Source organism: Erythrolamprus reginae, chromosome 3, assembly GCF_031021105.1.
Source record: "Erythrolamprus reginae isolate rEryReg1 chromosome 3, rEryReg1.hap1, whole genome shotgun sequence".
Lineage (NCBI taxonomy): Eukaryota > Metazoa > Chordata > Lepidosauria > Squamata > Dipsadidae > Erythrolamprus > Erythrolamprus reginae.
In genome coordinates, this window is record NC_091952.1 from 48,710,535 (window position 1) to 48,730,461 (window position 19,927).

At 38.6% G+C, this 19,927-nt stretch overlaps 1 protein-coding gene across 5 annotated transcripts in view; it reads right to left on the reverse strand.

Moving 5' to 3' along the window:
• The window catches only part of CELSR2 (cadherin EGF LAG seven-pass G-type receptor 2), a 141,857-nt gene that overhangs the window by 96,066 nt on the left and 25,864 nt on the right, over positions 1-19,927 (reverse strand). For all 5 annotated transcript variants that reach the window (XM_070745165.1, XM_070745169.1, XM_070745168.1 and 2 more), the window contains exon 2: positions 6,825-7,469. In XM_070745165.1, coding sequence (XP_070601266.1) covers positions 6,825-7,469 — 645 coding nt within the window. The remainder of the gene's footprint in view (positions 1-6,824; positions 7,470-19,927) is intronic.

Genomic DNA, 19,927 nt, shown 5'->3' on the forward strand with positions numbered 1-19,927 from the left:
ATCCGTACACATGCCATAATTATGCTCTTAAGTGAGAAGCAGGTGCTTGCTTTAATAACATAATGTTAGCTAGCAGGCTTATGCCAAAAGCATGCTTGTTACTCTGTAATAAGAGCTAAAGTAGATGAGACACATGAAATGCATTTTTGCATGTCTCGTATATAATAATGCAAATAATTTAATCTATGTGAAAACTATATTACAAAACAGAAGGTAGAGAAGAAGGAGACAGAGACAAAAGAAGTGGCAGAGAGATTCAATCTAAAGCAAAATCCCAGTGAGTAATATACAACAATAGTAAAACTACTGTACTAGAGACTACTGTAGGATCAAGGGAACCAGATTCAAATTCAGACACAGGTACGGAAGCTCATTGACTTTGGTTATTTTTAAGCCCAAATTATATCACAGGATAGTTGTGGAGGGAGAAATGGAGAAGAAGGGATATGTATGCTACCTCCAGCTCTTGAAGTAAAGGCAAGATCAAAATCTGTCCAATTAAAAAAAATCCGGTTCCAAGTCAAATTGGAGTTTTGGTCTCCATGGAATTCCCACTTACTATACATTCCTATCCCCTCTTCTCTTTCAGAATAAGCAACATTATACAGAACATTAGTATGGCACCAAAATTTCAGGGGTTGGGCCATCTTTATTTATTTATTTATTTATTTATTGGATTTGTATGCCACCCCTCTCCGTAGACTCGGGGCGGCTAACAACAGTAATAAAAACAGCATATAACAATCCAATATTAAAGCAGTTAAAAACCCTTATTATAAAACCAAACATACATACAGACATACCATGCATAAAATTGTAAAGGCCTAGGAGGAAAGAGTATCTCAGTTCCCCCATGCCTGGCGGTAGAGGTGGGTTTTAAGAAGCTTACGAAAGGCAAGGAGGGTGGGGGCAATTCTAATCTCTGGGGGGAGTTGGTTCCAGAGGGCCGGGGCCGTCACAGAGAAGGCTCTTCTCCTGGGTCCCGCCAAGCGACGTTGTTTAGTCTTTGTCCACACTCAGCCATGGAAACCAAGGCCCTCAGCAGAAACTACTTCACAGAGTTGTTGTGGTGGTAAAGAGATGATATAAACTCATAGCAAATAAAAATACTAAAAAGTACTATACTGAGAAATAATAAACTCAAGAAATTAAAGGCATGTTGAGAAAAGGAAACCGCTACAATAAGTGTACAGTATACCAATGTTGTTCACTATACTTCTCCATGCCCTTTCTAAAAATTATTCCCCTTCTCATCATGTTCATTTGCCACGTTGTATATCACCTTTTATTCTTTAAACCTTTAAACCACTCACCTCTCAATTTTTCAGGATTTCACCCATCTAACTTTATTCTTGGTCATTCCCTTCTTTTCAATCCATTCATTGTGCATTTCTATATTTGTTTCCATATTCAGTTTTCTTTCATTTGCTATATACAAGCAAAACATCGCAACATACTTTCCTCTACCAGTCATTCTTTTTGTATTCAGTCCACAAGTCTTGACCCTTTTTCGCTTTTTGTTTACCATACGCACTTCTTAAATTCCTCTTCCCTTCAGTTCTAACATAAAAGCACCCTTTCCTGTTTTCCCTGACATACCCAAAACTCATTTACATGTAATAAATTGGGCAAAGGGACTCTTTTACAATCCTTTGACAAACATTCATTACTCACAACAAACTACCCATGACCTCCGTACTGTTGCAACAACATTTACCCATCTTGAATTTTTTTCCATCCATTTCTTCCATCTTTAGTAAACACAGCACCAAGATTCAATTTGTCCACTTGCTCTAATTTTTACCATTTATGTTTAACACATACAGTAATTGTTCACTCCTTTTTCTTTCCAAACACACTGCATTGTTCTTTCATACATTAATTTTCATCACAAATCATTCAGGTTCTCAGTCAACAGAAAAGCATTATTTTGATTTTAAAAATACATATGCAGTTCCCAACCAATAATTCACTAATGTAATTATAAACATACATTGAACTTTGCATTTAGATATATATTAATTCATTTGCCACACGCATGGATTAAATGTATTAATACTTAATAATATTTAATAATTCATTATATTAATAAGTTCCCAACTAAAAAGGAACTCAAGATGGCATGCAAAATTAGAAATATTACAAGAACATAAAAGCAAAGAGTTTGGGGGGCGGGGAAATAAACAAAAAATTTCAACCACCCATCATTAATTATCATCAAAATAGATTCCATTGTATATTTCCTATAGGTATTAATCAACTCCATTCCATTAAATTCAGACAATCTTCATTCAAGTCTGTTTTCTCTTCCTGTTTCCGCACATTTTAGATACATTTGGACACACATCTATTTTTCTTTCATTTCATTTATAAACATATGCTTTTTATCATTTATTCCTCTTATAATCCAAATCTCAATATTCTACACACTGTGATCACTTCCAGATGGACCCATAGACCCATTGGCCTGTGCCATTGATCATCACTCTGGTCAAGTAACACTTTTCCATAATGTTTTAGTAAAGTAAAGAAAGTGCAATTAGGTTTATTAGTTATTAGCCCTAAGTATACCTATTTTTAAGGCATGCAACACTTCATGTTAATAGTAGGAAGAGTCATACAGGCCAGTTTTATACGTTTTGGCCAATATGCCACATGCAATTTTACTCCAAATACTGTATATTCATTTAAGCCAGAGCCTTAACTAGAGAGTATTTTATAAGCCAACATAACTGTTGCCCAAATCCAAATCATCTTAGAAGTATATTCAATATATTAACAGACTCAAATGATATGGAATCACCTTCTAAGATGTTGAATCACCTAAAAGATGTTTCTTCACACTGTGTTTCATGGGAGCCTAGCGTGCTTCATGAAACACAGTTCCATATCTAAAGAAGATAGAGGAGATATTGTTTGAAGACAGCCAATTTTCTATCATTAGAGTTCGCTTCTGAATCAGGAGCTCCAGGATTTATTTATTTATTTACTCATTGGTTTTACTCTAGATTTTTGTAACCTAGAAATGTTTGAGAGAGCCTCTGACTTAAGGGATGCTCCCAAGAAGTTTGTATGATGGTGCATGGCAGCCATGGCAATGTGGCACAATTTTCATTGATGTATATTCTGGAGATTTATTTATTCATTCATTCATTCATTCATTTATTTATTTATTTGATTTATAGGCTGCTCTCCTCACGGACTCGGGGCGGTTTACAGAAATAAAATACACTAAAACAATAAAATATTCAATTTTTATTGTTTAAATTTAAATTTATTTATGAGCAGTTAAAAAGAGTTAAGAATTTTACTGGGCGGAGCGGGAACTATCGCTCACAGCCCCGGGCCTGCTGGCATAGGTGTGTTTTTAGCGCCTTTTGAAAGGCAAAGAGAGTGTGATGGCTGTACGAATCTCCGGGGGGAGTTGCTTCAAGAGGACTGGGGCCACAACAGAGAAGGCCCTTCCCTGCGGACACACCAGCCGGCATTGTTTGCCCGACGGGACCCGGAGAAGGCCGACTCTGTCTGACCAAACTGGTTGCCGGGATATATGAGGCAGAAGACGGTCCCGTAAATCATAATCCCGTAAATAATCTGGTCCAAGGCCATGTAGGGTTTTATAGGTGAATAACCAACACCTTGAACTTTGAATATGGCTACAGAAAGTGTGGAGATTCTGCTCCTCATGGCATTTTAATAGCAATATGTCCCCTAAACCCCTGATTTTAAAAAAAATGTCTGTGTCTTCTCATTCTTTCTTCTCTTTTCCCTTTTACCTAATCAAAGGGTTTTCCTTCTCCATCCTGCTTCTCTCCATTGCTCCAGTTTATTCCTCATTCCTTTATATATATCACATACCCCTGCCATGCCTACGCACATCTGTGTATGCGCATGCGCGCACTCACACACACACACACACGCACACATTTTCATCAAGATTTTTTTTTTTAAATAGAAGATTTATTTCTAGCCTCTTTTTGATTCTTTACCCTAGTGACCAGCTTTGGTTGCCAAGGAAACAAATATTCTCCCAGAGTGCCCCTCCCCAATCTTGAGCAGACAAAGCCCCTATTCCACCTCCCCACCATGTCGTCTGCCTCCACCTTCCTCCTCTACCTGCACAGGGAGAACCGATAGTGCAGCCAAAAAAGGAAAGAGCAGAAATAGATTTTCCACAGGGCAACCAACTCTCCTTGCTCCTCTTCCCCAGCCTCCATCCTCAGCATTCACCGCAAGCATTAAACACAGAAATAGCCTTCCTCCCAGGCATTTGGCTACAGGGACTATATTTCCTGGAACATACCCTAGCAAGAGTTTCTTTTTCTAGGGAGTATGGAAAACACACAACTTTTAGGGGATGCTCCTGCTGACACAAGGCTGTATCATCTATATCAGTGATTTTCAACCTTTTTTGAGCCACGGCACATTTTTTACATATACAAAATCATGGGGCACATTGAACGGGGAGAGGGGGATAGGGGGGCTAAAAAAAGTTTGGACAAAAAAAATTCTCTCTCTCTCTTCCTCTCTTTTGCTCTATTTCTCTCCCTCTCTCTTTCTTCCTTCTTCTCTCTCTCCATCCCTCTTTCTTTCTCTCTTCCTTCCTCTCTTTTTTGCTCTTTTTCTCTCTCCCTCCTTCCCTCCCTCCCTCTCTTTCTTTCTTTCTTTCTTTCTCTCTCTCTCTTGCTTTCTTTCTCTCTCTCTTTCTCTCTCTCTCTCTTTCTTTTTTTCTCTCTCTCTCTTTCTCTCTCTTGCTGAGCTTCGCGGCACACCTGGCCATGTCTCGCGGCATACTAGTGTGTCGCGGCACACTGGTTGAAAAACACTGATCTATATAGGCTGCTACAAAACCAATTCCTCCAAAACAGAAGACATCTTAAGATAAAATGTGGACTATAGAATGTATGGATTGTTTCATCAGTGGTCACTCTAAGCAATGGGAATTATCGGTCAATATGCTGCTAACATTAACGTACTTGTAATATAATTTTGAGTATTAATTATAACGATGGTACCTGGATAGGATAAAAAAAAATTGAAGCCCCCTGTGAGTTTTGATTAATATTAGCTGTAGTGCTATGGATGCGATGGTATCTATTGTAATGGCATTTACGGTAGTAAATTGTATTAGTGAAATGAATACTAAACTAATATATAATATAATATAATATAATATAATATAATATAATATAATATAATATAATATAATATAATATAATATAATATAATATAATATAATATAATATAATATAAAGCTAATATATAATATAATATAATATAAAGCTAATATATAATATAAACTAATAAAACTCACTAATATCCACACTGATATCATGTATAGTTTTTAGACGTTTTGGATAACAAATAGCTTTCCATGCTTTCCATAGAAAAAATAATTCCACAGAGACAATAATACAATACAATAATTTTGTATTGTTATACAAAGTAATAATATAGTACCATCGCTATAATTAATATTATAGAGAAAACAATACAAAAAAGAAGCATGTTTTATTATTAATAACATCATTAAGGGACAGGGAGGAAGAATTTGAGTAGCAAAATGGCCATAGATAAATGAATTAACTAGTCCATCAAAATACCTTTGCTGCTGAATTCTACAATATCCAAAACCCAATTTTAGTTTAGTTTAGTTTTTAGTTTTTCTTTAACCCAGGGTAAAGCTATACATTACCATTTACAATATCCTAGTTCATGTTTCCAGAGAAATTAACAAAAATTGTGTCAAAGCCACATAGTTGATTAAAGGAACAATTAGAAAATTGGCAGCAAAAAATAAATACCAAGGTATCTTGGGACAGGAGATACTGATTCTCTAGTTCTCCCTTATTCAACTAAACTGAGTATCTTCTTGGTCTTCCTTTCCTCACTCTCCTATTCCAAAACAATCAATTGTTTTCTTTTATTAAGGCATTTAAAAAGGATTATACAGAGAACCTGCTACACTTTTCTAATTTGCATTTATAGACTGCCATATATTCTTTAATAAGAATGAACTTATGGAAAGTTTTAGAAGAAATGAATCACTGACACAGACTGATAAAAAATTGGTTCTAGATCATGCCACATAATTTTTTTTCACACTAAATGCTCAGCAAATCATTTTAAAAATACATGAAAAATACCTACATACCATACAGTTTTGGCATGTGTTTATTTCAGTTCATTTGTTTTTCTATGCAAGTTACTCAAATGCAGAGATTTTATCCCTAATAAATACATTTACCCCAATAAATATTTGTCTAAGCGACTTAACATAACAAGCACATTTTCTATACTAAAAGTACCTCGACTCTAACTTTTACTTTACTTTTATATAACTTTCTGGACTGTTTTCACTACAGTCAATCATACTGCAGTGGATTATATCGGGTGACATTTTGACATGTGCAGTTGACTGATCAAAGATAGTTTTGGTCCCACTAATACCTTGAGGCTGCTCATTAGAAAGCAGAATCCAACCTAATTCAGGACAAACGACACTGTGGGATTTGGTGAGGTGTCCTGCAGTTCTGGTCTGGTTCAGTTATTCAGAGTAGACAATTCTAGGAAAATTCTACTGGTTGTCAGATGGTTTGATGGGGCTTTGGTTAAGAGCTTACTTAACAAGTATAAATTAATTGCAAAAGTCATTTTGAGCAATAAAAACACCCTTGGAGAAAATGATCGTAATTATTCCAGGTAGAATGTTGGCACTGGGATTTATCAAAGAACAAAGATAACAATGATTACTAAGCGACTCCCTTTTGAGGGATCCTGCCTTGGCTGATCCCCCCCCCCCAAAAAATAAAACCGTTACTTACCAGTGTAGCCCTCTTGGCATTCACAAGTATATCCTCCTTCCCGGCTTTGGCAAAGCCCATTATTTCCACACGGATTAGAGTAGCAAAGATCAATCTCTGTTTCACAATAATCACCAGTGAAACCAAGCGGGCAACGGCAACGCAGACCATTGACAGGGTGGATAGGACGGAAAAGGATAGTGTTGGAGGAAATGAAGGGTGCTGAGCTGTCAAACTTCAACACTGAGACACAGCGCATGTAATTCTCACAAGGTTCCCGCAAACAAATGTTATCATCAAAGGGCAAGACCCTCTGCTCCGTAATCGCAGCCAAGAGTGTCCGGTTGAGGTACAATCGTTCTTGGAGGTCTTCTGAAGGAATATAATGGCTGCCATGGACTCTGTCGGGCAATTGTACCGACAGGCTAACATTCAGGATTTGGGCAGCCTGAACATCTGTGTCGTTCTGGATGTTGAAAAGGACAACGTGATCACGGGGAGCGGATAGCACAGTTGCTACTCCTTCAAGAAAGAGAGCCAGCAGTGGTGAAAGGAAGCGTTCTTGGGACAGGTTCTCCAGCCGCAAAGTGATACTGTTGGTCAGCATCTCATCGGTGATAATGGTCACCTGAAGCATGCACTGGGCAGCAACACTGTGGATCCCATCTATGGAAAACAGGAGAGAATAATTAGTTTCAATGTGCACTGAAGGGTGAAGAAGAGAATGTAGAGATCACCTTGTAATATTCATATTACTGTATTTGGGGGGGGGGCAACGATGCTTCTCTTTTATACAACAAGCACATGGGTGAATGGGACTGACATCTACTTTAGTTTTAAAAATGCGGGCCGCATAACTGTACAGTATTGTACAATAAAATGAGGTTCAATGGAAAGTATTTCACTATTTTCTTCAATTTACAGTATAATGTCTAAATCAAGACAGTATAGTTCAGTGATGGCAAACCTTTTTTCCCTCGGGTGCTGAAAGAGCATGTGCATGTGCTATCACGCATGTGTGAGTGCCCACACCCATAATTCAATGCCTGATGAGGGTGAAAACACATTTCTCAGCCCCCTGGAGGCTGGAAATGGCCTGTTACCCAACTTCTGGTGGGCCCAGTAGGTTCCTATTTTGCCCTCCCCAGGCTCCAAAGGATTCCCTGGAGCCAGGGGACGGTAAAAATGCCCTCCCCCATGCCCCCAGAGGCTCTCTGGAAGCCAAAAACATCCTCCCAGAGCCTCTGTGCAAGCCAAAAATCAGCTGGCCGGCACACACATGCATGTTGGAGCTGAGCTAGGGCAACAGCTCGCATGCCAGCAGATATGGCTCCACATGCCACCTTTGGCAACCGTGCCATAGGTTCGCCATCACTGGTATAGTTAATATATGCCACAGGGCAATATGGCTGAAGTCTATCCTCAACCACGAAAGCTTAGTTTTGAAACTTTGAGCTACTCACTCCCGCTCAGTCCAACTCACTTCGAAAGATTGTTGTTGGGATAAGGGAATGCTACCTCCTTGAGCACCAGGACAAAAGGTGGGATATAAATCTAATTAATAAATAGATTTGTATTCTATTCTATAGATCTGTATTAGGGATATAGTACTTATAGTATAGATTAAGCTCTCTGAGTTCATCAAATCCCCTGTCCTATTGCTCTCCTATATCTCCTATACCTTTCTTCTATTCCTATATCTCTTTTTCTATTCTTTCATTGAGTCTTCGGAGAGGGTGGCATACAAATCTAATAAATAATAATAATAATAATAATAATAATAATAATAATAATAATAATAATAATAATACATTGTGATCATGGAGAAAAAGAAAGTATGGATCATCGACATCGGAATCCCAGGAGACACCAGAATTGAGGAGAAGCAGCTAGAGAAATTAGTGAAATACGAAGATCTAAAAATCGAGCTGCAACGACTCTGGCATAAGCCTGTGAAAGTGGTCCCAGTAGTACTTGGCACGCTGGGCGCAGTGCCAAAGGATCTCAGCGGACATTTGAAAACCATTGGAATTGACAAAATCTCCATCTGTCAATTGCAAAAGGCCGCTTTACTGGGATCGGCAAATATAATTCGCCGCTACATCACGCAGTCCTAGGTGCTTGGGAAGCGCCCGACTGGTGATGAAATATGAAATCCAGCAAGTGATCTCGTTTGCTGTGTTGTACTGACATAATAATAATAATAATAATAATAATAATAATAATAATAATAATAATAATATGTATTTTACTATGTCCACTAAAACCTTCATTGTGTATTAGACAAAATAAATAAATAAATAAATAAGTGAGTGAGTGAGTGAGTGAGTGAGTGAGTGAGTAAGTAAGTAAGTAAATAAATAAATAAATAAATAAAAATAATTACATAGATCACAGATTAGCATTGTGTCATCCTTTATCACTGACCATGGTGACTGGAACAGATGGATGTTCAACAACTTCTGCCATCCCATATGTTGCACATGCTTGATGATAGGTGATCATTTGAAACTAAAACCAACCCAAAACAATTTTCCTGTTCCCCACTATAGGTGGGGCATACCTGACTTCTAGATGATCTATTAATCATTGTCTGGGACTGTATCATTCCCATCCTTACCCCCAAGTATTAACGTCTAGCTATAGTTGTACTGATTGACACTTTCATCCATTTGGGTGAAACTAGATGAGGTACTATCGAATAGGCTTTGCTCACATCTAGTTTGGATTAGTGTAATATACCCTGTTGCAAGCTCTCACACAGCTTAGTAGGCAGAGTCTTTATAATTCCTCCTGTGGCATTTATTTGTTATGCAGAGATTCAAGGCGTGTAGAAACAACTGCTAATTAAAAGTTTTATTGTTCTCTTTGTGAATGAAAAGCTTTATTCACTCATTCATTCATACAAGTGAGCACATACACACTTATGCATACATACCTGCCCAACTCAAATTCTAACTACGGTATTTTAGAGTTCCCTGGTCTAATGTTCTAGATCTGAACTCTGGAGTTTGTACAATGCAGAAGTAGAATTTTTCCAGAACAAATGCTTCTGCCTCTTGCACTGAGTAGATCTCTTATACATTCCATCTTTCATATACTGTATAAACATTCATACCTTCCCATAAATACTTTGTGTTGCTGCATATCAATATACGCAGTCACAACACAGTAACATTGGAAACACTTTTAATCTAGAGGATTCTTGTTCTCTACTTGTTATTCAGTTCATCATTTTATTGAATTTTAACCCTTCAATTTTCCAATTAAGCTACTGATTCAGAAACGCAGGCAAGTTGAACATTTAAAATTTTTTATTGAGTAATTAATCAAGTAATGACTAAGTAGCTTTCATCTCATCTTATCTCTTGAAGTAGGAATAGTTGTAAATGAGGATGTCTACTTAGAAATTACAATGGTGAAAATCTATAGTTTCGTGAAGAGACAGAAGAATGCAAGCTTATTGGTCAAATTAAATTGCCTTCACATTAAGGAAGATTTGAGGCATAATTCTTATGGCAGAAGCAGATTTCCTATAAAATACAGGAGTGATACAATTGATACCCCCTCCTGCTGTCTTTTGTGGGTTCGAACTTCGCAAATAGCCTATACCAAGGTTTTTCAAAAAATATTAATTAAAAAATACTTCACGGTTTTTTTCCTATACCACGGTTTTTCCCACCCGATGACGTCATGTCATCGCCAAACTAATAATTTTTGCAAATAAATAACAAAAAAAATAATTATTGTTAATAAATAATTATGTTTATAAATATCAGGATCACTAAGTGTCTTATTCAATGGTGAGTACCAGTAATAATGGTGAGTAAATGGTTAAGGGAATGGGAAATGGTAATTTAGGGGTTTAAAGTGTTAAGGGATGGCTTGTGATACTGTCCATAGCCAAAAATGGTGTACTGTATTTACTTCCGCATCTCTACTTCGCAGAAATTCAACTTTCGCGGGCGGTCTCGGAACGCATCCCCCGCGGAAATCAAGGGAACACTGTACGTGTAAAACTTATAATACATTTAAAACAAGAACAAAATCAAAGTGGCAGATCTTAAAGCAAGAAGAACCAATTATACCACTTCACTCTGAAGTGTGGGTTGCTATCTGTATGTGGTTTCTTTATTTGCATTTGCAAGCTATTTGCATATATTTTTTAAAAAATAAATCCAGACGCCTGCTCCATCCTAACCTGGTCCCTGTCAGGTGTTTATTTGACTGCTACAGCCCCAGCTACTAAAGCTGATACAGTCCTTTCACGGATTGTAATTCAATTATTTCCAGTTCAATTATCACCTCGTTCTACTGCCTGTGTACAGACAAGGCATGGGCATGATGTGCAATGAGATAGCAACACTCTTCATGTTTCTTGATTAGCTGCTAGAAATGAAAGATAAGAAAACAGGGAAGGCAATGGCAGGATGTCACACATTATGTTGATTTGATATCAAGATAGGGACTGGTATTCCTTGCAGTGTCACCTTAGGGGATGCAACTTTTGTTTTGTAACTTTTGACTGAACATCTAAAAATCTTTTTTTTTAAGTTCCAAGAAATAGAATAGAATGGAATTTTATTGGCCAAGTGTGATTGGACACACAAGGAATTTGTCTTGGTGTATATGCTCTATATCAGTTATTTTCAACCTTTTTTGAGCCTCGGCACATTTTTTACATTTACAAAACCATGGGGCACATTGAGGGGGGGGGGTGGCTAAAAAAAGTTTGGACAAAAAAATCTCTCTCTTCCTCCCTTTCGCTCTATTTCTCTCTCCCTCTTTTTTTTCTCTCTCTCCATCCCTCTTTCTTTCTCTCTTCCTTCTTTCCTCTTTTTTGCTCTTTCTCTCTCCCTCCCTACTTCCCTCTATGTCTTTCTCTCTGTCTCTCTTTCTTTCTTTCTCTCTTGTTTTCTTTCTCTCTCTCTTGCTCTTTCTTTCTCTTGTTTTCTTTCTCTCTCTGAGCTTCGCGGCACACCTGACCATGTCTCGCGGCACACTAGTGTGCCACGGCACACTGGTTGAAAAACACTGCTCTATATAAATATAAATATAGAGCATATATTTATATATATATATATAAATATAGAGCATATATTTATATATATATATATATATATATATATATATATATATATATATATATATTTATAAATATAGAACATAGAGTATATAAAAGAAAAAGATACATTTGTCAAGAATCATGTAGTACAACACTTATTGATTGTTTCTTCATTGCTTAGTTCAGTGTTTCCCAACCTTGGCAACTTGAAGATATTTGGACTTCAACTCCCAGAATTCCCCAGCTAGCATTTGCTGGCTGGGGAATTCTAGGAGTTGAAGTCCAAATATCTTCAAGTTGCCAAGGTTGGGAAACACTGAACTAAGCAATGAAGAAACAATCAATAATGCATCCAAGGACTAACTTCACCTCATGTTTTCATATAGATTTTAGTTTTCAGATGATTTTCCATATACAGTGGTACCTCGAGATACGAGTTTAATTCGTTCCGGACCTGGGCTCTTAAGTCGAGCAGCTCTTATCTCGAACGACTTTTCCCCATAGGAATTAATGTAAATAATTTTAATTGGTTCCAGCCCTCAAAAAACTCACAAAGTTAGTCTAAATTATGCAGAAAGACATGTTTTTAATGAAGAAATGTACATGTACATATAAATGAATAATGAAGTTTCTTTCACATAACTTGTAAACTTTCTTAAACTTTTAAATTTACATATGTTCAACTTCTCTGCCACCCAATCCTGTAGGACAGAGGTCCCCAACCCTTTTTGCACCAGGGACCGGCTTTAAGCGATCAAGAGAGGAATGGGTGAATGAATGGACGGAGGGTGGGAAGGAAGGAAGGAAAGAGGGAAGGGACAGGAACAGAGGAAGGAAGCAAGGAAACTTATGAAAGGGGAGAGTAAGAGAGGAATGAGTGAAGGGAGGGAGGGAGGGAAGAAGGTGGGAAGGAGAAAGAAAAGAAGAAATAGAGGAAGGGAAGGTAAAAGAGAGAAAGAAAAAGAGCAAGAAAGAAAGAAAGAAAGAAAGAAAGAAAGAAAGAAAGAAAGAAAGAAAGAAAGGGGGAAGGGACAGGAACAGAGGAAGGAAGGAAGCAAGGAAACTTATGAAAGGGGAGAGTAAGAGAGGAATGAGTGAAAGGAGGGAGGGAGGGAAGAAGGTGGGAAGGAGAAAGAAAAGAAGAAATAGAGGAAGGGAAGGTAAAAGAGAGAAAGAAAAAGAGCAAGAAAGAAAGCTGCAAGCACCCCCCCCGAGCCCCCCAGGCCGGCTGCAACCTTTTAAAACACGCGTGCCGCTTCGCAGCTGTCTCCTGAAGCCGAACGCGGAAGTTAGCGTTTGGCTTCAGGAGACAGCTCCTTGGCGCTTGTATCTCGAATTTGGGCTTGTAAGTAGAACAAAAATATCTCTCCCCTCCCAGCTCTTATCTCGAGTTGCTCTTAAGTAGAGCAGCTCTTATGTCGGGGTTCCACTGTACCACAGTGAAGAGCTATGGTGGCACAGTGGTTAAAATGCAGTACTGCAGGCTACTTCTGCTGATTGCTGACTGCCGGCAGTTCGACAGTTTGATCCTCACCGGTTCAAGGTTGACTCCGCCTTCAATCCTTCCAAGGTCGGCAAAATGAGGGCTCAGGTTGTTGGGGGCAATAGGGTGACTTTGTAAACTGCTTAGAGCAGTGGTTCTCAAGCTGGAGGTTAGGACCCCTTTGGGGGTCGAACGACCGTTTCATAGAGGTCGCCTAAGACCATGGGAAAAGACAAATTTCCCATGGTATTAGGAACTAAAGCTTCTATTCTGGCGCCTTGCAACATATTTTTACAATATGACCAGTCAGGCGGTAGGGAAAGCAAGTAGGATGCTTGGCTGCATAGCTAGAGGTATAACAAGCAGGAAGAGGGAGATTATGATCCCGCTATATAGAGTGCTGGTGAGACCACATTTGGAATACTGTGTTCAGTTCTGGAGACCTCGCCTACAAAAAGATATGGACAAAATTGAACGGGCCCAAAGACGGGCTACAAGAATGGTGGAAGGTCTTAAGCATAAAACGTATCAGGAAAGGCTTAATAAACTCAATCTGTATAGTCTGGAGGACGGAAGGAAAAGGGGGGACATGATCAAAACATTTAAATATGTTAAAGGGTTAAATAAGGTCCAGGAGGGAAGTGTTTTTAATAGGAAAGTGGACACAAGAACAGGGGGACACAATCTGAAGTTAGTTGGGTGAAAGATCAAAAGCAACATGAGAAAATATTATTTTACTGAAAGAGTGGTAGATCCTTGGAACAAACTTCCAGCAGACGTGGTAGATAAATCCACAGTAACTGAATTTAAACATGCCTGGGATAAACATATATCCATCCTAAGATAAAATACAGAAAACAGTATAAGGGCAGACTAGATGGACCATGAGGTCTTTTTCTGCCGTCAGACTTCTATGTTTCTATGTTTCTATGATCAATCAGGCGTTTACAGTGGAGATGCCACTCTGGCCTTCCTGCCAATCAGCTTAAAGCTCTGTTGGGAGAATTGGCGCTAGACCTATCGCTGGGGGTCACCACAACAAGATAAACTGTATTAAGGGGCCGTGGCATTAGAAAGGTTGAGAACCACTGGCTTAGAGAGAGATGCAAAGTGCTGTGATGTGGTATGTAAGTCTAATGCTATTGCTATATCTCAAATGTCTCAAATTGAAGGTCTGCATAAAGTTCTAAAACCCACCATGTATGTTCATGCTTTTGAGATATTGTTAACTCCTGGCAATTGCCTAGACAAGTGCCTGAATTTTTTTGGCAAGATTTCAGAAGAAGATTGCCACTCTTTCTTTGTAGGGCTTAAAGAGAGTGTAATAGTATTATGAGAGTGTAATGTTATTGTATGTGGAAATAATCTTGGGAGACAGGGAAAAGATGGAGAGCCAGGGAAATGGTTGGACAAAGGCAGCTTAGATACAGAAAGAATAGAATAGAATAGAATAGAATAGAATTTTTATTGGCCAAGTGTGATTGGACACACAAGGAATTTGTCTTGGTGCATATGCTCTCAGCGTACATAAAATAAAATATACATTTGTCAAGAATCATATACATTTGTCAAGAATGTGGGTATAGCAAATGTCACAGGAGGGACCCTCCCTAGTTTCTTGGGCTATAAAGATAATGGGAGAGAAAATGATTTCCAGACTTGCAAGATTAACCTAAACGTACAATAAAATACAGATAGCATTCCTGGGTATGCTTCTTATTTGGACTACTTTACAAAGTTGACTAAAAATGACAGGCCCAAAATCACCCAGCAGGCTCCATGTTGGAGGCAGAGCTAGAATTCATGGTCTCACTCAGTCTCTAACATGGTGCCTTAGCCACTATACAAAACTAGCTCTCAAGCCCACTATATCCATTTCTTTAAAAAAATACTTTGGGTCAGTTTTCACCATCTGCTATCACAATGAAATAGAAGTGACATTTAACATGCTTTGCTACCATTTCAGTGTCTTCTAAAGAGATGCTGTTAGGCTGATGTCCCAGTCTCACACTTTTGCATAGTGCGACTTGCTGTACAGTAAATACTCTCACGGCTGTTACTTTGGACTTTAGCGATCCATTCCTATTATCCTAGACGAGTGATGGCGAACCATTCTCTTGTCGCGTGCCGGTACCCATAATGCAATGCGTGTGGAACACCCACTGCACGCCCCTCCCTGCACATTCACGAGCAATCCTACCGTGCTCCTGCTGTGCCTGAGTGCGAGACCCCTGTGCTCCCCCCGCCGCCTCCAGAGGACATCTAGAACCTGAGGAAGGCCGTTTTCGCCCTCCCAAAGGCTTGAGGAGGACCTAGACCTAGTGCCTTGTCATTAATGGGGCTCCTTTTGCTGAAGGAACTAAAAGAGCCCACCCAATGACTATGATCAGAATTATTAACATAATCCCAGAGAATAGACCTTTCTGAGGTTTCAAAATCTAGTTTCCACCTTCATAACCAAACTTGTCTTGGCTTGTTTTGAAAATTTTATTTTTACACCAGCTTTGCACTTTGGTTTGATATACAGTGGTACCTCGATATATGAGTTTAATTCATTCCAGACCCGAGCTCGTAAGTCGATCAACTCGTATCTCGAACGAATGCCTTTAGACTTTGTTTTTCGCGCCAAGATAACCGGAAGCAAGGAGATTCTTGCGCCACCTAGCGGAAGCTCGGCTCGTATCCCGAATTTGAGCTCGGGTGTCGAACAGAAATTTCGCTTGCGTCGCGGCTCGTAACTTGGAATACTCGCATGTGGAACAGCTCGTATCTAGAGGTACCACTGTAGTTCCAAAACAGTCTTGATCACTCTATAGTGCAATCTTCTTTAGACTGTTTGTTTATCCATATGGTTCAGTAGCGGGGTCTAAAACTTTTTAGTACTGGTTTGCGTATGCGAACCATCCCAGGCGGGTGGAGCCTCCTGCCAGTTCTAAGAACCAGGCCAAACCTGGAGCAACTCATCCCTGTTATGGTTGCATTTGATAATACTAACCACTCCTCTGAGTGATGGACACTGCTTGAAAATGGTTTCAGTCCTGCCGATGAATGATCTGCCACCAGATAGATAAAAGTCTATTAGAAGTTTTGCTTTGGTTTCTTCTTAATTTATACCTTCTATTTGTTTTAAGATTTTAGGATTAAGCTAATCCAGCAGGATATGAACAAAATACATACATACAAAGGAATGCACTAAGATCTAAAGAGATAATAAAGGATAATCACTATAACCTCTCCCTCCAAATACTTTTTTTAAATGGCAAAAATTCTCTTATTGTTGTCTATTTTGGATATGATGATATAATATTTCCGACTATCATTTTGTCCCTCCCTGTTTCAACTGCTGTTTACTTATTCCATTTACTTATTCCAGATGATATTCAGGTTCATCTAGTATGTTCAAACAGAAGTGTAAAAAACGGAAAGCGCGGGGAGAGTTTATATGCTTACAAAAGTATCCAGAAATTATGACCAAATCAAATGAAAAGAGAAGCACTCAAAATGATGCTATAATAAAAAAAATTAGGTTGTTCAAAGCAGACAAAAGCAGGAAGGAAGCTGGCCCTGGTTTCTGCCAGTGGTTTGGCTCCGGTGAAAGGGGAAGAGGAGAAAGGAAACCAATGAGCTGCATGGTCAGGAAGCAGCAGAAGAAACTTGTATCATCCTGTTGTTAGTCACATGGAGAGATGGACACATAGGGAAGATAGATAGATAGAACATCAACACTAGGAATAATAGTTCCATAGACAGACACACTGGGGGGGTGGGGGGAACGGGGAGAGAGGGACAGAAAGATACTGTTCAGCCAGGTCCAAAACATTTATCTGTGCAGTGCAATCTACACATAATTTATGGCATTCACTTTTAAAATAATAAATGCTTACAATTTACAATGCCTACGAAATGCCACCACATTATAAAGAAAAAGATATTGAGACTCTAGAAAGAGTGCAGAGAAGAGCAACAAAGATGCTGAAGGCTAAAACATATGAAGAACGGGTGCAGGAACTGGGTATGTCTACTTTAATGAAAAGAAGGAGTAGGACTAACATGATAACAGAGTTCCAATATCTAAGGAGCTGCCAAAAAGAAGAGGGAGTCAACCTATTCTCCAAAACACCTGAAGGCAGGATAAGAGGTAATGGATGGAAGCTAATCAAAGGGAAAAGCAACCTAGAAATAAGAAGAGATTAATTAGTGGAAGGACTTGCCTCCAGAACTTGTAGATCAGCGGTTCTCAACCTTTGTAATGCCACGACCGCTTAATACAGTTTTTCATGTTGTAGTGACTCCCAACCATAAGTTGAGCACCAATTCTCCCAAGCGGATTGGCAGGAAGGTCAGAGGGACACTCCCACTGTAAATGCCTGATTGGTCGGATGGTAAAAATATATTCAAAAGCACCAGAATAGAAGCTTTAAGTTCCTAACACCATGGGAAATTTGTCTTTTCCCATGGTCTTAGGTGACCCCTGTGACACAGTTATTCAACCCCCCCAAAGGGGTCCTGACCCCGAGGTTGAGAACCGCTGTTGTAGATGCTCCAACACTGGAATTTTTAAAGAAGAGATTGGACAATCATTTGTTTGAAATGGCATATAGGGTCTCCTACTTGAACAGGAGTTGAACCTAGAAGACCTCCAACTTGCAACTCTGTTATTCTGTTATTCCACCATGTTCTTCCCCGCAAATACAGCCTCTATAATTTGTAAAGAAAAATAGGCTGTGTTCCTGGCAGTCACATGGGTTGGGGTTTTTTTTACTCCCAATTCACATAATCTGTGTCTTCCTCCTTCTTCAGCATCTAACTTCTTCATGGTTGGGTCTTTTCTACTTGCTTCCATGATCATACCATAACGCACATAGTAAAGTCAGTGCAATATAATTAGAACAAAAACAGATACAAAATAGAGTCAAAAAGCCTGATGGAATCATGTTAATTCTGTCTTCAAGCAAACAACCAAGCTTAGAGAGTATCAAGGATTTCACATTTCTAAACCATTCACTACCTGCATTTCTAAGAAATTATTTCCATACTCTATTAAGCCATAATTAATGCAAAGTCGTTTTGTTCTCCACTCTCACATTCACAGGCTCTTTCAACTCCAACTCATTGCTCGGTGGGGGATGTTTCCAGTCTGGTTTTGTTTTATTCATTTTGTTTTCTAGTATATGGATCACAAGAACAAAGAGCTGAACAAAGTGCCAGTTTTGTACTTATACAAAACAAGGAGAGGAGGCTATCCAAAATAGCTATTGTCTTGTCTTCCCTATGGCTGATTTTTTTTAAAAAAATGGACATTCTGCTCTAAATGTTATATTTCTTCCACCCACCCACAGTCATGAAAGAGGCTACAGCTGGTCCGTTCAGTCTTCCAGTTCAGACAAATGCCATCAATAATTAACTTTCTTAATCTGAGCAATGGTAGGAATCTACCGGTTGAGTAGTTCCCAAGAGTCAGGAGTGGTAACACTCGCTGGCACCTGCACTTGGAAATTCCCTTAGGAAAGTGCCTTAGCCCCTCCTTCATTTTCAGTCAGAGACACTTAAGGTATATTTCAGATCTAGTGCATGCATGCCCTAAGCCCAGCATAAAAAGCAGAAGCTGTATGGCAAAGGAGGATTGTAATCACAATGCATGATATGGAAGTTCCTTGCATAGACTCCTCAATTTATCTCTTTAGGGTTAGGGTAACCATATGTGTTTTCAGATCTATATGCAAAATACCCCATACTATATTTACTGAAGTACACTTATTTGTTTGTTTGTTTGTTTGTTTATTGGACTTATATGCCTTGCACTTGGCATTATAATTTTATACATGTCTACTCAGAAGTAAATGCTATTAAACTTATAAAAGCCAAGTGAAAAGCCAGTCTATTAAAAAAATAACTATCCAAAATCTACATTAAGGCAATGGGTAGGTTCACAGATCAAGCTTAAAAGGCTTACCTATTATATTATTCAGTAACTGACACATACAGTAACATTTTAAGGAACAAACAAATGAATGGTTTAGTGTGATGTGTGATGCAGGCAATACTGTATCTTTATTTAAAGATATTTAAATAAAATGTCTCAAAATGTCTTTGAATTCATTGTGGTAAACTTTCGTTTGCTTTAATAAAACTATTGGTCCATTGAGTTGAAAGACACATCTTAGTGACTGAATTAATTGTGTTTTCTATTACATTGAAGAAAGTCCACAACAGGATCTGTGTGTCAGATACTGATTGCCCATCCCAATCAGTATCTGAAGATCAAACAGACCACTAACTGCAATCTTTCCAATCACATGAAGATTAATAATATTTCTATTTAAATTATAGTGTACTTTTCAATCTGTTTACATATTTATCATTATATCCGAACAGTAAATGGACAAGAATTGCAACTGTAGTTCAGGATTAAACAATGACTCAGATTTGCATTTACTAAATATTTCATCCAAAAATGAAAGATAATGCTGCATTCATTTCAATGGGAATAGGAATCCCGAGGCCTTGTAGAACCTCAGGGGGAAAAATGGCCACAGCCCAAATCTACAATTAGAGGAGTGTGAGAATCCCCCCAAA